Source organism: Anarhichas minor, unplaced genomic scaffold (genome assembly GCF_050575085.1).
Source record: "Anarhichas minor isolate MPS153535 unplaced genomic scaffold, ASM5057508v1 ptg000011l, whole genome shotgun sequence".
NCBI lineage: Eukaryota > Metazoa > Chordata > Actinopteri > Perciformes > Anarhichadidae > Anarhichas > Anarhichas minor.
Window position 1 is genome coordinate 1,805,402 of NW_027466457.1, and position 17,077 is coordinate 1,822,478.

Sequence of the window (17,077 nt, forward strand, 5' to 3'; positions counted from 1 at the left end):
TTTCATGGGCCACATGTTGGCGGAGATATGTCTTCAAAATGAAAGGATACAAAACAAACACTGAACAGAATATACATTCTACATGATTTCATGAGACTAAATTCTTTTGTTAATAATTATTCTTACCTTAGGGAGCATTTTCTTAATCGCATTCTCATAGTACGGCATGATCACGGTTCATCCAAAAGGAAAATATCTTTTCTGCGTATGTTTTTGATCACCAACACTCACCAATTCCACCTTTCTGTCTGTCTGTCTCGGGTTTATGAATAACCGCCTGTAGCTTTTATGACACTTGAAAGCCAGTGAGAGAACAGCCTCACAATAATCACCGGCCCTAAAAAGCTATAACTAGGCTACATGGTTTGAACAAACAAGACAGAAAAATAATCATTTTGACCTGTGACTGCCGTCAAACCATTCATTCCAGTGGTACCATATGAGTTACATAGTAAAATAAACAACAATAGCAGCAGTAATACAAATCCAAAAACCTCTCAAATGCTCTATTTTGAAAAGGCATACTGTATTTATCAGAGGAGATTGGTTGTTCTCCAACATCTTTACATTTAACTCAGTGTATTAACATTTATTTGTATATACTTAGAAAATATGCAAAATTACAAATTAATAGTATTCTTATGCCATGCCCCATTGAGCTGCTTTTTATCGCTCCACCAGACAGTATATTTCCTGCATACTTCCTCCTTCCTGAAAGTGACTCCCTATTCACCTGTGGAACCTAAAACTCTTCGTACATGGCACTGCTGACTGTAACTCTTGTGTAAACACATTTATGACGGCCTTTTGAACCTTGATCACAGCTGTACTTGTCCCCATAAAGCAAAGTACACGATATCGTACATTGTGACCCTCCCATTCAAACAGGCAAAGCATTTGCCAAGAACATGTATATCGTTCAGCTGAGTTTACACCACAGTGTAACAGTAAATTATTCAAGTTTTTTGTAATACAATTCTGTCTCCTATGCTTTTTTTCCACTCAAATATGATACACAAAGCAGCCTGCAGGTGGCAGCAAATCCTATATTTGAGAGCAACATGATCTATAAGTTAGACAGTTGAGGGACCAAAGACACAGTTTCATCTTGACATCTTTATTCCTGTCCTGCAATACATTTGCCACATTTTCAAAGAGTAAATACATCTTAAATAGCTAAACAGTTGTCATTTTCATAAATTCCTTCCACACCTCCATCCGCAGTTTGCAAGGGCGAAACAAGCCCTTGAGCCCACTTTATCCTTGTGCAAATCTCCCTATGGTCCGTACAGTCTCCGTCATGCTCTCTAGGTCTTCTGACATGTCTACTTATTGTTTGCTGGCTGGAGTATGCCTGTGGCAACATGATGAAGGTAGCTAATGAAACAGGAATTTGAATACAAAGATGTGTGGAATTCTATGTATTACCATGGATGTACTGTTTAAAGATTGACAGGGAGAGGACAAGCATACTATCAGGACTGTAATTACATGTTACAAATGCCACACCTTTTTTTTTTTTTTTTTTTGGAGCACAATGGGTGAAAAATAAAAGTTAGAAACAACACAGTCAAAAGTGGGACCTAAGGATCCACTCCTGCATTATTACAATATCGTAAATTTTAAACACGAGGCTTCTTTCAAACATATCTAACGACTCAAAACACATTCACAGTTCATATCCTTCCTCCGAGCAGAGAAATGAACACTTAACTGATAAAAACAACTTCACAACCATCCACGCTAAACCGGACTGATCATATTATCTTTAAGCCATGTTATGAGGGAACCTTCAACTGTACAAAATCAATTCGGTCAGAAATAAACATTTTGTTTCCCTCGACAGGAGACAAAGGCCAAATAACATGTGACGTCTTTCGTGGAAGAAGTCTGGGATTCCTCTGAGGTTTGCATCTGGAGCTTGTTGCTAAAACCTGCCTGTAGTGTCTGGAGCGCTATACATCATCATACATGACCAACTCTCTGAATTGTTCAAGTATAACCTTGACTTAAAGTAACAATTTCTAGTAATCATCATCATCATCATCATCATCACATGTTCCAATGTTTTGAGAAGGAAACTTCATATGAACATGACAGCAAGACAACCCGGCATATATACTTAAACTGTGTTGTTTTTCAGTCTTGCTAAGCAGAATCACATTCAGACGCACATGCTATTACAGAAAACCCCCGTCTTTAAAATCAGTGTAGTGTTTTCAGGGACTTGCCTTGTCTTTCAAATTCTATACAGCGCATGTCTAAAGTCAACACACATTTTTTTTTATTTTTTTTTTTTAGTTGCACACATAATCAAACAAACAATGCAGCCAGCAGAACACATATTCGTCTCGGGTAGAGCTCGCTGCATACATGAGGTACAAACTAGCTAAAAGATAAGGCTAAGTAAATCCAGAGCAGTCTTTTTTTTCCCCATTTAGGCAGCAAATTAATGCAGTTGTGGAGAGCACAAGCTAGTCGGTATTAATTTAACAAAGCGACGCACTCACGTCACCCAATATCCATCACCTATTACACACAATAGTCCCACATATACAGTAAATATGGTTCTGACATGAGTAGCACCTGACCGGTTATTGTTCTGTTGCAGAACTGAGGTGGCAGAGAAAGAGGAGCAGTTTGTGAGGATCGCATGGTGTGAGGAAAAACTCAAGTTGGACTCTTGAGGCAGGACTTTGTGCGTTACACTCTGCAAAGCTAACTGGTGACATCCTTAACCCTGGGGGTTGCCAGGACTGGTGAGACTTTCCTGGACCCTGATTCCTGAGCCGTATTATCAACAAGGAGTGATTCTTGCAATCTAAAAAAATAGCTGTTATCCCCGTGTAGTAAATAAGAGTTGTACAGCATACGCTTACCGAAATGAAATGCAAGAAAAAAAACAACAACTGGTTGTCATTTTTGTCTCAAACCATAACCTGCCATTGTGTGACTGTACAAGTGCAGAGTTTTCCTCCTACTTCTACAGATACAAACCGCTTCCCAAACCAAAGTAAAACCAGTAGCAATAAGAGGTGGTTCATTCCCAAAACGTTGTGTGAGTTGAACAGTAAATAATCCTATTGCACCAGAACCTACGTACATTAGCCATTACTATTATTATTCCACAAAGTCAACTCTTGACTGTAGCAAAGAAAAAGACATTTGAAAGGAGAGAAGGCAGCTGCATTCTGGGAATTCATCTATCTTTCTATAAAGAAATTCCAACTACACCAGGCAGGTCATGATTAATGTCAAGCCGGGTGTCACCTGTGATGAACGCCCTTACTCGCATATTGCTCTGTGACTTTTCAAATTCTGCAATCACAAACAAAATGTTTCATATCAAAAAAATAAAAATAAAAATAAAAAGATTTTGTACAGCTAGGCTAACAGTTAAAACAACAAATTATAGTCATTCCCATGTCAGCCTCCACCCCTTGTATCCAGTATAGTGAAGGAAACCAAAGGCAGGTAGTGGGGGGGAGGGGGTATTTATGTTCCAGTCCTTTCCATTTAAGTCAGTCAGTCCTTCCAGTGGGCAGGCAGGGGGAGTGGAATTAGGCTTTCAAGGTGGGAGGGGGTCAGAGACATCCCCCTTCAAGACCAGTGTTGAGACTGAAAACAATAAGTTAGCAGGAAACTTGTTGAGCCATCCAGCGAGACCACACTGGAGTTGACAAAGAGTCATTAGTGGTGTTGCTCACAGGTCGACACGTGGACCAAATAAAAGGGACCGGACCGATAGTTCAGATAGCCGTTAAGGCAACAGTCCAAATCCTCCTTCCCATGAAGGTCTATGGTTCAGTCAGCTCTGGTTGGTTTCCTTGAGAGCTTTTGCTTCAATCCTCCTCTTTTTGAAAAAGTTTATATTTCATCATTGAGTTGTTTTAACGTTCTATCTTTAAGTCCATGCTGCCACTACGCGCCGTAGCATTTCTCCTCAACATGCAACAGTCAGCTGGGGAAAGAAAAGACAAGAGGGGGGGGGGGGGGGGGGGTGTTAGTGGCACTTTATCGTTTCTGGGGAAAAAGTGAAACTGAGGGTTCACATTTATTTTTTAGCTACAATGAGAAGTCAAACGCATTAAAAGAAGAAGACGTGCGAGTTTTAGCACAACAGACCAATTTGGACTCCCATTATTGCTGCGTAACACTAAATAAAAATACATTTCTGGAGACGTGTCTCACCTGCATCACGACACCACACAGCGACAGCTCATACAGTCCTGACCGCTCTCGTCCGGCGGGTTCAGCTTCCTCAGCTTATGCTGTCTGATCTCTCTAACCAGCGTGTAGAAGGCGTCCTCTACTCCCTGCGAACACACGGACACACCGGAGGGTTGCACAAAGATCTGGGCACTTGCAATGGTCAATTTTAACTGGGAGTACACCGCATACACCCCTTTGTGACAGACAGCAGACCTCTCAGGTGTACTCAACATTGAGAGGCCTGGTAACATCGCCATGGCAACCTGGATATATCAAAAGACTAAAAAAAGAAGTCCGTCACTTAGTTCTTTACACGCCGTTCTGGTTGAATGGGAGACTTTCAATGATGAATGTATGTTCCCACATAATGTGTGACAGTGAGTCACAGGCGGTGGGAGCTGTGCAGCGACTTGTCCTTACGAAGCCTTTCAAATACTGGAGCTCTGCTCTCAAGCCAAGGTAACCTGGCTATGAGTCACTGCCTGCGGCATGATAAAATGTTTCCAGCAACACAAATAACATCGTACCGCGGGGCCATTCACGGCTCTTCATGTGCATGAATACGCGTATAATGTGGAACACCGCAGATCCCATAGTAGGACGCTGTGATAACCTGTTTACTGCAGAACGATGGAGCACAGGGCGAGTTCAGATTTACATAGAATCTGAATATTGTGGCTCGCAAAGATGGGAGGAAAAATGAACTAATCGGTGAAATGAAGAGGTCCAGTGTGTAGGATTAAGTGGCCCCTCAGCTTACTCCTCCCCTTTAAAGACTGCTCGAACGTAAACCACCGCGGTATCCTTCAGGACCATCGCCTCATCTACTATCGGAGCAACGAAATTCAGACGGCGGTCCTTCAGCAATCTTTGGAAGGTTACTTTTGTAATGTGATGGTTTGCAGATTACTAGTTACCCTGTTAATATGTAATTAGTCATTACTAGCTACTCTGTTAATATGTAATTAGTCATTACTAGCTACCCTGTTAAAAATGTAATTAGGAATGTAACTTATTACATTCGATTACTTTCCAAACAAATGTTTGAAACTGGGCAAGGAGAAAGAGAATCGATGAAGTACCAGTAGTGGCCGGGGACTCTTAAAATCTTAGAAACAATCACTGCGGGCTCTGGATGGGAATGAACCGTGTGTGTGAAATCTGTCTTTAGGCACCTGTCAGTCCGACGAGGGGTGAGCGGAGAGCAGTCGCCGTAGTGCCGCCGTGGGTTCGGCCTGCCACCACTAATCCACTAGTTAATCGATCACAAAGCAACAGACTCTACATACAAGCATTTTACCGAAAAGCAATATATTCTTTTGTAACCTCTTTGTAATCACAAACGTTTTGATTAGCAACTGCAATTTAATTATATATATTTTTCTCAGCAACTGCAACAAATTAAAATTACATATATAATCCAATTACGTAAAGCAGTTACGTGGAACTAGTTATTAGAGCCATTGTTTGGTTTGTCTGCTCTGCTGCTACTTCAGAAACATGGCAGACTATGAAGATATGAAGGGCTCATCCTAAGGTAATGAAAACACAACGATTCTTAGTCTCAGGTGATTATACACTAATAAAAACATAGTTATTAATATTATATTCCATTTCTGCCAATGGATCCTCATAAATCCAACACACTGGACCTTTAAAGGTTGTTTTAAATACCAGAGAGAGAGGGAGAGAGAAAGAAAAGGGATCTTCCAGGAAAGTGCATGTGTGGTATTGTGGCTGTGTGCTTCCTGCTCACCTGTCGTGTTTTGGCAGAGGTCTCGATGTAAGGGATGCCGTAAGAGCGGGCGAGTTCCTGGGCTTGCCTCGTGTCCACCGTGCGTGACGGGAGGTCACATTTGTTTCCCACAAGCACCATTGGAACGTCGTCTGAGTCCTTCACACGTTTAATCTGTTCTCTGTGAATTGCAGAACAAGAACATTTCCACAGTTGACATTTCATTGCAAAACTTTTGGCCGTTTCCTTAACTCAAACCCGGGCACTGCATTTAGACACACAGGGACATATCTCTTGCCTGGGATCCTCCCTGCTTCATAAACAACAGCAGCTCCACCACTGGAGAGCAAAACCACCCAGGGAGCTCTAGGACCCTGAGGAAGAGCCAGAGCCCGCCGGTGCTGGGCTGTGCTGCACTGCACTGCTGAAGGAGGGGATGTGGAGTCAAAGGGAGGGAGGGAGGGAGGGATGGACAACAGGCAGGCGGCGAACAGCATTACCTCATCACTACAGCAGCCAGCGCCAAACGCCAGGCAGCCAGGGGGAAACTGACTGAGAGGAGTGGGTCAGATCAATCTATCAGCTCAGCCCTGCTTCTCCCTAAGCCACGGTACGGCAGGATGCATCCGCTACAGGCAGCCCTGCCCTGCAGCCAACACTGCGAATGGTGCTCATGACCACGGTTGCTCCGAGTCTTGATGTCAAAGCAGACATGTTTACACCTCGTCATATGTGGTTGAGACTCTTGGTGCATTCGGTCTAATAGTGCTGGCTGGTTCAAATGATGCCCAGTTTTAAGCGGGTACCATGCCAGTATGTGCCAACAGTGGAGCAGAAGTTCTGCAGAAATGCCTCTGACTATTTTTGTCGATAAAATAGACCACACATCTTTAAATAACTCGACGGCTCTAACCGGACCGCCACCTATTCTAGCATCCAGCGAAAGATCCATGCACGCTTTCACAAGCTACACAATGGTTGTGCAGTGATATCAGCAGTTGTATCGGCCGGGCTCAAAATATAAAAGGCTGGACTGCAATGGCAGCAAAGCCAAACAAATGTGCGTGTAAGAAACAAAGTGTAAGTGGCAAAAGTTAATATGCAGCCTATTTTACTTGCCCTGTGCAAGACTGGCAAGTGGGTGCCTAATGTGATGAGAAAGACAAAATGTGGCAAAGAGAGAGAGAGAGAGAACACTGTCATCTCCAGCTGAATCTCTCCCCCCCTCCCCCCCTTTCTCCTTCCCTGTCCTTGAAAGTGCTACCTCTCTCTCTCTCTCTCTCTCTCTCTCTCCGCTCCTCTAATTGAGTCAGGATCGATTTCATTGGCATCGTGCTGTAATCCTCCAGTTGGGGGCTAAGCTTTCTTTAGCCGCGTTAAACGCTACAGCATGACATCACCCAACTACTGCAGCGAGCTGGCACACATACGTATATATACACACCCCTCTCTATCCAGACCTCATGGGAGTCCCTGCAACACACACTGAATGTACAAATACACATACACAGAAGCTTAGAAGAGAGGGAACAGAAATCACTTTGTTTCTGTCCTCCGCCCCAACTGGTCTGTGAAGAGGGTAAATGCTTAGGTTCACGTCGGCAACGGCGGATCTCACAATGCTCCACATCAACGTCACAACTAAACCCAAACCCTCTTTCTTCGCCTCGCTCTTATACACACCTGTACTGGTGAATGTCCTCAAAAGACTTGGTGTTGTTGATGGCGAAGACACAGAGGAAGCCCTCCCCTGTCCTCATGTACTGATCCCTCATGGCGCTGTACTCCTCCTGACCTGCAGTGTCCAGGATGTCCAGCAGGCAGGTCTCCCCGTCGATCACAACCTGTTTCCGGTACGAGTCCTGCGGGAAAAAAGGGACACAAATTGGGGAGGTAGTACAAATGTGTGGGTGAGCAATCTGTAACGAAAGTCAGACGCTAAAAACAGAGGGGTTCAGGTGGAATTTGAGGCAACTGTGGGTTCACTGAGGTTGTTACATGCTTCGCCACTCAGCGCTAAGCAGCATGTTCATATATAAACACAGAGATGTTGATTGAATGTGTATGAACTGGTATCTGTTGTCGATTCCCTGTCCAATTTCCGGGTAAAAATGCACACGTATAGATCAGAGGAGCAGGGTATCGGAGCCAATGTTTAGCCTTCCAACCCGCGGCCACAAAAACACGGAGTGCCGTCCCTTTGTTTGTTAGAGCATAGGGGCCAGGAATGCCAATACACAAAAAGGACATTGTCTGGCCAGAGGCAGGCGTGGTGAGAAAGAGAGGGAAGAAGAGAGGAGAAAACATTCTCACTGGCTTCCCTCTCCTCTTTACAATGTCTGCAAGATTTTTTCGATGTATTGTTTTCATTCAAATATATGAATTGCAAATTAGGAATTTCTTCCAAGCCTGTTCGTTTGGAGAATTGACAGACATTTGTTTAATGTAATTAAATTAACTTTAGACTGATCTGTCTTCTCAATAGGGTCCAGACAATATCTAACCCCACCCGGGAGGTGGGGTTAGACTTTCATATAAACAAATATGTTAACTAATGCATGAATTCTACCACATAGATGTAAAAGTGGTGGATAACCACACAACAATACAAGGGGGGAGCTGGAAATGATTACTAATAAACAATACAATCAACCATTATTTACCTTCCCACCCCAACACCCAAGAGGTCTCCCACGAGAATGACGTGGAGAACATGCAGAAGAGAGTCATACCTCTATGGTGGGGTCGTATTCATCCACAAAGTGGTTCTGGATGAGCTGGATGGTGAGTGCACTCTTGCCCACGCCTCCAGCTCCCACCACCACCAGCTTATACTCCGTCATCTTTAGCCGCTGCTGCTGCTCACCACACAAACGCCACTGCGGGAGGGGAAGAAAGGTGCAGGTGAGCACAGACAAGAAGCGTACACACACATTACCGGGTTTGAGCAGAACAACAGACGTACGGAGTCTATTCTCTGCCACTGGACTGCTACGATGCAGCCCACAGCCACTGCTGCCCAGTGGTGAGAAACATCAGTGGTTTTTGTGTGTGTGTGAGAGTGTGGTGGGAGCTAAGGTTGAGACCCTCAAAGGGGAATGTGAAAAATATGCTAAAGGTCCTCAATGTTCCAAGGTCCTCATCACTCAGGCTTGACAATACTTCCTTTGAACCCACGGTGACAGACGCCAGAGCAAAAATGATCAAACATTTTTAAAAAATCATAACATTTATTTAAGGGAGAAATAAAAGTTTTTTAAGTGAAATATCTTTCAAAAGGATCTGCATAATTGTTCCTGTCAACCATCTCTCTTCACTATTACTAACAGAGCTAGGCTTCGGCTGTGAACTGTTTGTTGCTTTGCCTTGCTTTCTCCATCGGGACCAATCCATAGTAACAGAACGAGAGGCCAAAAGAAAGGTTTTTATGACTTCAGGTGGGTCTGCAGTTGTCCCCTGTGGACACACTGAACCCACTTAAGAGGTCTAGTCGATGTAACAGGGCTGCCCCGACTATAAATCAGGGCATGTTATTAAAGAAACGTGTCCGTCTCTGGAGAAAACATAAGTGATGTCCATTTTCTGACGGTTAAAACGTACACAACACAGGTGGATTTCACATTTACATGAATGTCTGGACCTAGAGGGGAACTGAAAGCATTTTAGGAAGAGTAGAGCAGTTCCAAAATGGGCAGGTACAATTTGAAGGACTTGGAATGACATGCAAAATTATGCTTGATCATCAAAAGAATTATGGGAAACTTGGCTAGCTCAAAAAAAAACGTTAGATGTGCATTTTAAATTCACAGTTTTTAATATCAAAGAAACCATTTATCAAAAGTAGGTTTTGAAATAATTTAGTTGTGAATGAGCATTTCCTACAACTCAGGTGGAGATGTTGTAGAATGGTTGGGTAGTAACACCTTCATCCATAGAGGTGGAGAACAACTCATGTGGATTTTACCATAAAGACCAGGCATGCTTAAAAAAAACGTGGGAATTTGCAGAAAATGCCAAACATGCTATCACAATGCCAACTATCGAGTCAGCTGGAACCACACATGCAGCCACAGAAGGCAATACAAAGACACACACACTCTCACACAGATCCCCTGACATCACCAGCACCCTTACAACGCTGATGGCCAGTGAAATTCCAGGCGTGTTGAATCAACGGCTAACAAAAGTAGTCATATGGGTGTGTCCACTACATTGGCAAAGTGTGACTCAGCTATTTGCAAAAGTACCACAAAGTTACCAAATCCATGGCCCGAACATGACCCGAGAGCACGCGATGGTACACGATGAGTCAGAACTAGAAAGACGTGAAGTCACCGTGAGATCACCAAACCTTTGGCTAACACCACACACACACACACACACACAAGCCTCCCAGGGTTATAGCTTCAGTTTGACATCACGCAGACGACAATGAGTGGTCAGGTGACGTCATCACAGCAACGTCATCTCTGATATCAGAGGTCAGAGGAAAATCACGGGAATTCCTGAACCTCCCGGGGTGGGGCGGTTTAGTTTCACTTTCAGTTTGACAGTCCAAAAACTCACCTTCAGGCATTTTCATGCACTTATACTTTGAATTTAATTCAACAGTGTCTTTGCCACTTTCAACACAGACTTACAGAAATGACATCTGAATCATATGAAGCCATTAAGACATCTGCATCACCATAAAGTCGTCTTAAAAACCTCTTCCTCGAAAATAGTCCGTCTCCTGTCCCGTAGAGTAACAGAAGGTCACGCGGGGTTAAACATCTGGGCCTGTTCATCGACAAAAGTCTCACTTTGCTGAATGTTCTTTAAGTGAGCTCAAGAAGAAAATCACTAACCCACCCCACCTGCTCGAGTGCGTAGTCAATCTGTCAGGATCTCATGAGCACCGCGGGTCACATATGCTGTTCTACCTTCTCCGGGGTCATCAACTGTCATCCCGAACATAAAGTGCTCTCCGCGTAGCTCTGTTACGCAAACTCCTTGCTCACCACCGAGCGGGCGGAGCCTGAGCAGAACTCATCAGACACACCCTCTTATTTGGGCTTTTATCTCCCAAGGGAGCACACGCACAGCTGGAGTGAATCCTCAACTCAACGTGTAGAAACAGAAGGAGTAACAGGTGACATGAACACCAGTTCAATGAAAGGACAACATGCAAAGCATCCAACAAAAACTACAGAAATGTGAACGCACCATCTGTGAAAACGTTGTTTTATTTGTGTGTGAGATGCATGTGAATGTGCTGATGTGGGTACACGCTAAGATTAGCCAAGACTAAGACTGCCTCACTGATGTTAATGATTGACAGAGAAAAGCAGACCTGCTAACGGAAGACACAGTCTTTTAGCTGCTCTCATTCAACCGCTCTCACTCACACACACACACACACACACACGAGCCCATAAGCCATCTCTCGCCTTAATGGAACCGGTAGCTCTGATCACCGTCACCAATATCAACATCGCCCTCCTTGTAAAAACACCCTCACTGCCGTAGTTCTCAAGCACAAACAGGAAGGGAATTATCCTGAATCTTCCATCTTGTGGCCAAACATTTAGCTTCCCTTTTCCCTCACTGTAAATAAATCGACCTGGTACACGGCGCTGCCCGCTCCGGCTGGAGCCGCGCTCCTCACGGCCTCCTCTAACCAAATAAACAGCAGCTGTGCGGAGAGACGCTGGAACACCTCTGGTCACTGTAGGCAACAAGCTCAAGACAGGGCGAGGACTCGCATCGGAGCTGCTTTAATGTGACGGCACAAAAACAACACGTTAAACTATATAGATTTAAGTTCAGTGCCTGTTCCACGAGTACGTCAAGGCAATGAGAAATGCTCACTGTGACGTATTCATGCATTCTAATAACCAATATGTGTCAGACTGTACCAACACTTACATCCTATGTAGAAGCCCGTTCTATATTGTTTATGAGCTTTTATGCCAGTGCTCTGAACTGATAAGATGGAAAATGTAGGACACACACAAATAAAGACAAAAAGGAGATTGACAGCTGCACTCTATCTCTCTCTCTCACACACCCACAGCTCTCCAGAGTCTGACACAGTGGGTTGCCGCATTTTCTTCTACATAACCAGATCTCGAGTGTACACCTGCCAAACGATTGAAATTTACGGCCAAAAAAATAAAAAAATGCTTTCACCACTGCCGCGCCCGCTACCGGGAGACTGGAGGAAGGCAAGACAGACAGACGTGCCATCTCTTCTCAAACTAGGCCAAGTCAGCAGCTGATTAATAATAAACACATACATATGGAGATGAATAGCTAAATTAATCATCGATAGTGATGCCGTCGCCTTCCCGGAGCCACTTGTTGTCGGTGGGGCTCACACAGAGCTGGTCTTTGTGCAGATAGAGAGGCGGGACGAGGACACAATCAATCATTTTACATATTTCACCCGAACACGGAGATGAAGCATTTGTCAACTTGTTGTCTAATTGTATTTTTTTTTTTTTTTTTTTTTTTTTTTTTTTAAGTTCTGTACACACAAATGATCTTGCCCCAATTGCGGTGTCTGATGTTGTTATTGTACAGTAATAACCGACATTTTTTTATTTGCACCTGTGAAAAACATTGCATACACTCACGATGAGGTCACGCAACGTGCATATCAGACAAAAGTAAATAAGCCCACAGCAAGGTGACACATCAGCTCATTTAAAGGTGAACAGAGTCCGCTTCCTGCTACCACTGTTCAAATACTCAACTCAGAGACCGACTCTGGCCGCCGTGTCATCTTTCAAGTCGGTGACCTATTCCATCCAAAAGTCCTCATAATCTTTGCATGGCCGTTCCCTTTTTTGACGAAGGAGCACTATACAGCGCGTCTGTGTTTAGGGTTATTTATAGCTCGCCACCTCCAGCCTGGGAAATTAACAGTTCGTTTTGAAACCCTAGAGCCCCGCCTGGACAGAGAGGATAATCTTACATGACAGCGTACGGAGGGTGCAAGTAGAGAGTAGCGAGAGGGGTGATGGGAGGAGAGGGTGGCTGAGGGAGGGAGAGGGGCTACTTTTACTACATGCCAGGGGCAGAGAAAACCACAGGGAGGGAGGGGTCCACCTGGAAACTGAAAAATGTACACGGAAATCAATAAGGAAAATGCTTTTTCATAGCTAGCGCAGCTGCATGGCTCTGATAACTACCGTGAATGGACATCTTTTACCTGAAAAACAAGTCCACCACTTCAAAACACACGATGCAAGAAGCAGGGCACATGAATGGCCGTCTTCCACAACATGCATTCTGCTCTCCATTAAAATTCCTAATTGGTTAAAGAATCCATATTGGCAGAGCCACAAGCCTACTGCAGAGATAATAGATTTTTAATGGAGCAATGATGGTAAGGAGACCCTCTCTAGGGAGGTATCACAGTCGAATACTGAGACTCCAAGACCCCCCCCCCCCCCCCCCGCCCTCCAATGACATCATCCTCATAAACAGCATCCAAACATAAGTTTTGAACGGCAGCTGAGGAATCACTTCTACTCTCTGAGGCCAATGAAACACAAGTAAGTGCGGACTTTCAGCTATTCTTATGACGTCTATCAATTCAGCGACACATCTAGTATCCAAGTACCCAAAACTGAATGAAACTGTGAACAGAGAATCTTAAGAGAAAATCCCTCAATAAACAATTCCTCCACCCCACATTTTCTCCCTTACAAACATTTATATAAAGAGTTTCTGTGTGCATCTGTGTATATGTGCATGCTTAAACAAGCTGCTCTTAAAGGCACTGGACTACAAGTGACCTCCCCCCCCCCCCCCCACTGGGTCAGCCTTTCAGCTTCTCGGGTTGGGTGAGATGGTGGAGGCAGCAGCAGACACACAAAGGCCTGCCATGAGGCTCATCATCACACACCAAACACCCTGAAATCATCAGTGGTGGTGTTTTTATTTTACAGTCACGGTAATGAGTGAATCTTGTCCAGTTGTTTCAGTTTGTGAGTGCATGTGAAAACACTCTATTGTGGGTCAACCTGTAGAAGATCCCACCAAATGTTCAGTTCCTTCTCCAAAGAAGAAATAATTCAAACCTACCTCCCTAACCTAAACACGTAGGAACAATAACCACATTGAGACAGAAATATGACACCCCGGGCGTTTAGAACGGCTCTCTATAAGCCTCACCTTCTTAGGATTGGGCGACATGCAACATTTTTATTTTGTTCAAATACCTTGTTATCGATATTGTAGGAGTTGACCATTGGTGTTTCCACAAAATATTTACACAGTGAGATTTTTGATAAATAGTAACAATTAATGTGGATATTGGAGCTGCCCCCCCCCCTGGGTCTATGAAGAACTCTGTGTTCTTGTAAAAAATTTGACTATCGATATGAATGGTGAAAAGTCACACCCACAGAGCACGGTAAACGAGACAGGTCAGAGTTTCAAGTGGGGTGGGTTGTTGACAATGAGGACAGGCCGCTCGGTTGCCAGTCGCACTTGGAGCATTACATCAAATGACATCACTTAACGGTCATGCAGCCTTTAAAACCAGGAGGCCAACACTTACGGCACTCATCAAAAATGTAAGATGATATCTAGTCTCATATTACAATATCGATATCATTGCCTAGCCCTACTTTCACTATGCCACCGGGTACAATCCAAGTCCCCGGGAAGAGCGCCAGCAAAGCCTACATAGTGGCCAAATGGTGGAATTACAATTTCCTGGTCCGTCACGTGATGCCAGAAATACCTTTTCCGATGGACTAACATAGGGAATGACACATTGGTAACTCAGGGGATTTTTTTTCTTCCTTAGGTAAATAAACTTCCCATTCATTAGGTGGTTGCAGTTGAAAGTTATCTGGATCCCTTTAACATATTAAATACCGCTAAAACAAAAACAAAGCATACGCAAGAGCATATACTAAGCATAAAGATCATAAGCCGTCTATGAGTCTCAAACGGACACATTCACCTAATTAAAACCCTCTGGGTAAAAACTGGACACAAAGTTGTCCTTTTTTTATAAATTCTTGGTAACCAGAAGAGTCACACTTATTTTGGCAAGCAGCTGGGCACCACCCTGGCTACAGCTGTTCAGAGAAAGGGACAAGGGCTTAACATCACACCTCCAGCACTGGCTGCTACTTCTCCAGCTGCTTTCCAGCTGCCTAAACTCTGGCCTGTATTCTGAACAATGCCACTGATTGGATGAACAAAATTCACACGACCAACGCTGGACCTCCTCCATCCTATGTGATCGTGGAAACACTACATGGTTGTACATGGTACTCATCAGCTTTGGTCAGCAACAGTGATGATGTTGTGGATAAAAAGAGGAGACTCGTACAGCAGTCAGTTACAATCACAAGCCAATAAGACAACAATGAACCCAAACGTTTCTTTGCTTTGTTTCCTAAGAAGGCCCTAACTTAAATGTTTCTATCTCACGTGATGAAAACGATGAATTCTGCCAAAGATTTTGCATCAGCTTGGGATGGGTGAATTGTTTCCTCTCTAGTATAACAGCCCATATGGTCATATTTTCAGTGGCTGGAAAACTAGAGCCGTCTTTGCCATCTTTTCCCTTTTTTAAACTCACTAAACGGATTAAACAGAGAGCTTCCATAGTAGAAATAAGTCAAAGTCAGCTTTATAAATGCCTTGTAATGGAATCTAACTTCCGCAGTGATACATTCAGTTGTTAGTCAGTGTGACGGGGCGTCACCCTAACGTACTTGTGTCTGTGTGGCCACTATCGGCAACAGCAGCAGCAGCAGCAGCCTCACACTCAACACTGTCTTTACAATGATCAAAAAAAATACATGCGACAGAAAGTGAAATCCCCCACTATTGCTGCCCACATTTGCGTGCCTTCGGTTTCCTTTTCACACTGAGATGATGGGGGGAAATCCGCAGCGCTGCGAGGTTGTTGTTTTTTTCCTCCATAACCCAAGTTAACGCTACAAACTCAAGGGGATACTGTTGTATCAAAACAGATGAACCGAGGTGGAGGCAACATTCAATGGCACACAACGTTACATGTAGGCAAACCACCAGTTGTCGAGCTCGACAGATGAAGGTGAATTAAAACGCAGTGATAGCTTAGCTACACTGTGGACCGCAATCTCCAGCGGTGCTGCCCTCCTAAAATAAATTGCATTTTAAAGCGGTGCCATTAGACAAAACAGTCGCTGCCAACATATTTCGGACACAGGAATGTGCACCGCATACTTACAACAAGCAGAGGTCTAATTAGCTACAAGAGCGACGTTTCGTCTACCGGAGAAGAAGAAGAAGAAGAAGAAGAAAAATCTTCCAACTCTGTTGCCTCTCCGCTGTAATCAGGGCACAGAATATATTCTTGGTCCGCTTCCCGCCGTCTTCGGATATCTACACCTTATTATATCCGATTAAAGTGTTCAATTTTCAGGAGCTACAATGCACCGAGGCATTCATTGGTTCTGGGTAAAAAAAAAAACGAGCCCGCGTTGAACAATGTGCTTCCACAGAGAGCAGAGGGGATGAGGAGTGAGGAGCCCACGCCCAGCTCTATCACACAGAGAACCGCCCCGGTCACCATGCATGTTACTGCTGCGTTCACAGACCCGTCGGAAATGTGGGTCACTCCGTGGGGAAGACCAGCTGACTCCCCAGCATTTACCTTACTTATTAATCCGAGTTGAACGCTTGAACCCCTTCAAATTTCTCAATGCTGTGTTCATGTTTTATTACATCACCGTAGAACCAGCAGTAGGCAGGATTTTGAAAATAGGCCACGAGTCCAAATTTCCCCAGCACAAAATCATCCACCTGAGAAAACAAATCACCAACAAAACAACATTTTCTTGAGTGTTTTTACATTTCCCAAATCTTATTTTATTGTGGCCTAATTGTCGTTTTTAAAGCCTCTGTCTTCGTTGAAAAGCATGCACTTCTGGTGAAGAATATTGTAATATATTACAGATACATTTCCTTAATGTCCATGCTGGGGCGTGAGGAGCAGTTCGTTGTTATTTAGTATGCCTGATAGATAATTCTCTTTATCATGACACTGCATCAAAAAGTAGCTATGTGCATTATAGTGTTTAATTTAGATAAACAGCCATTAAAAAAAAATGTTGGTTCAGATAATCCTTTAGA

The 17,077-nt window shown here is 43.9% G+C and overlaps 1 protein-coding gene across 1 annotated transcript; it reads right to left on the reverse strand.

Moving 5' to 3' along the window:
* Window positions 1-1,027: 1,027 nt before the first annotated feature.
* LOC142947329 (GTPase HRas) lies at window positions 1,028-16,537 on the reverse strand. The gene is made up of 6 exons (XM_076088842.1): window positions 16,173-16,537; window positions 8,680-8,826; window positions 7,631-7,809; window positions 5,969-6,128; window positions 4,192-4,316; window positions 1,028-3,961 (listed from the first exon to the last, which is right to left on the reverse strand). The coding sequence occupies exons 2-5, from the start codon at window positions 8,788-8,790 to the stop codon at window positions 4,197-4,199; spliced, it is 570 nt and encodes a 189-aa protein (XP_075944957.1). The 5' UTR covers window positions 8,791-8,826; window positions 16,173-16,537; the 3' UTR covers window positions 1,028-3,961; window positions 4,192-4,196.
* Window positions 16,538-17,077: the final 540 nt, after the last annotated feature.

What these genes read in the sequence shown, in the direction of transcription:
- LOC142947329 (XM_076088842.1), bottom strand. Translation starts at nt 8,790, where the DNA reads ATGACGGAGTATAAGCTGGTGGTGGTGGGAGCTGGAGGCGTGGGCAAG. An exon ending in AATACGACCCCACCATAGAG is followed by an intron (nt 7,810 to 8,679) that starts GTATGACTCTCT and finishes TTTTTCCCGCAG; the next exon opens with GACTCGTACCGGAAACAGGT. An exon ending in GAGGACATTCACCAGTACAG is followed by an intron (nt 6,129 to 7,630) that starts GTGTGTATAAGA and finishes TGCAATTCACAG; the next exon opens with AGAACAGATTAAACGTGTGA.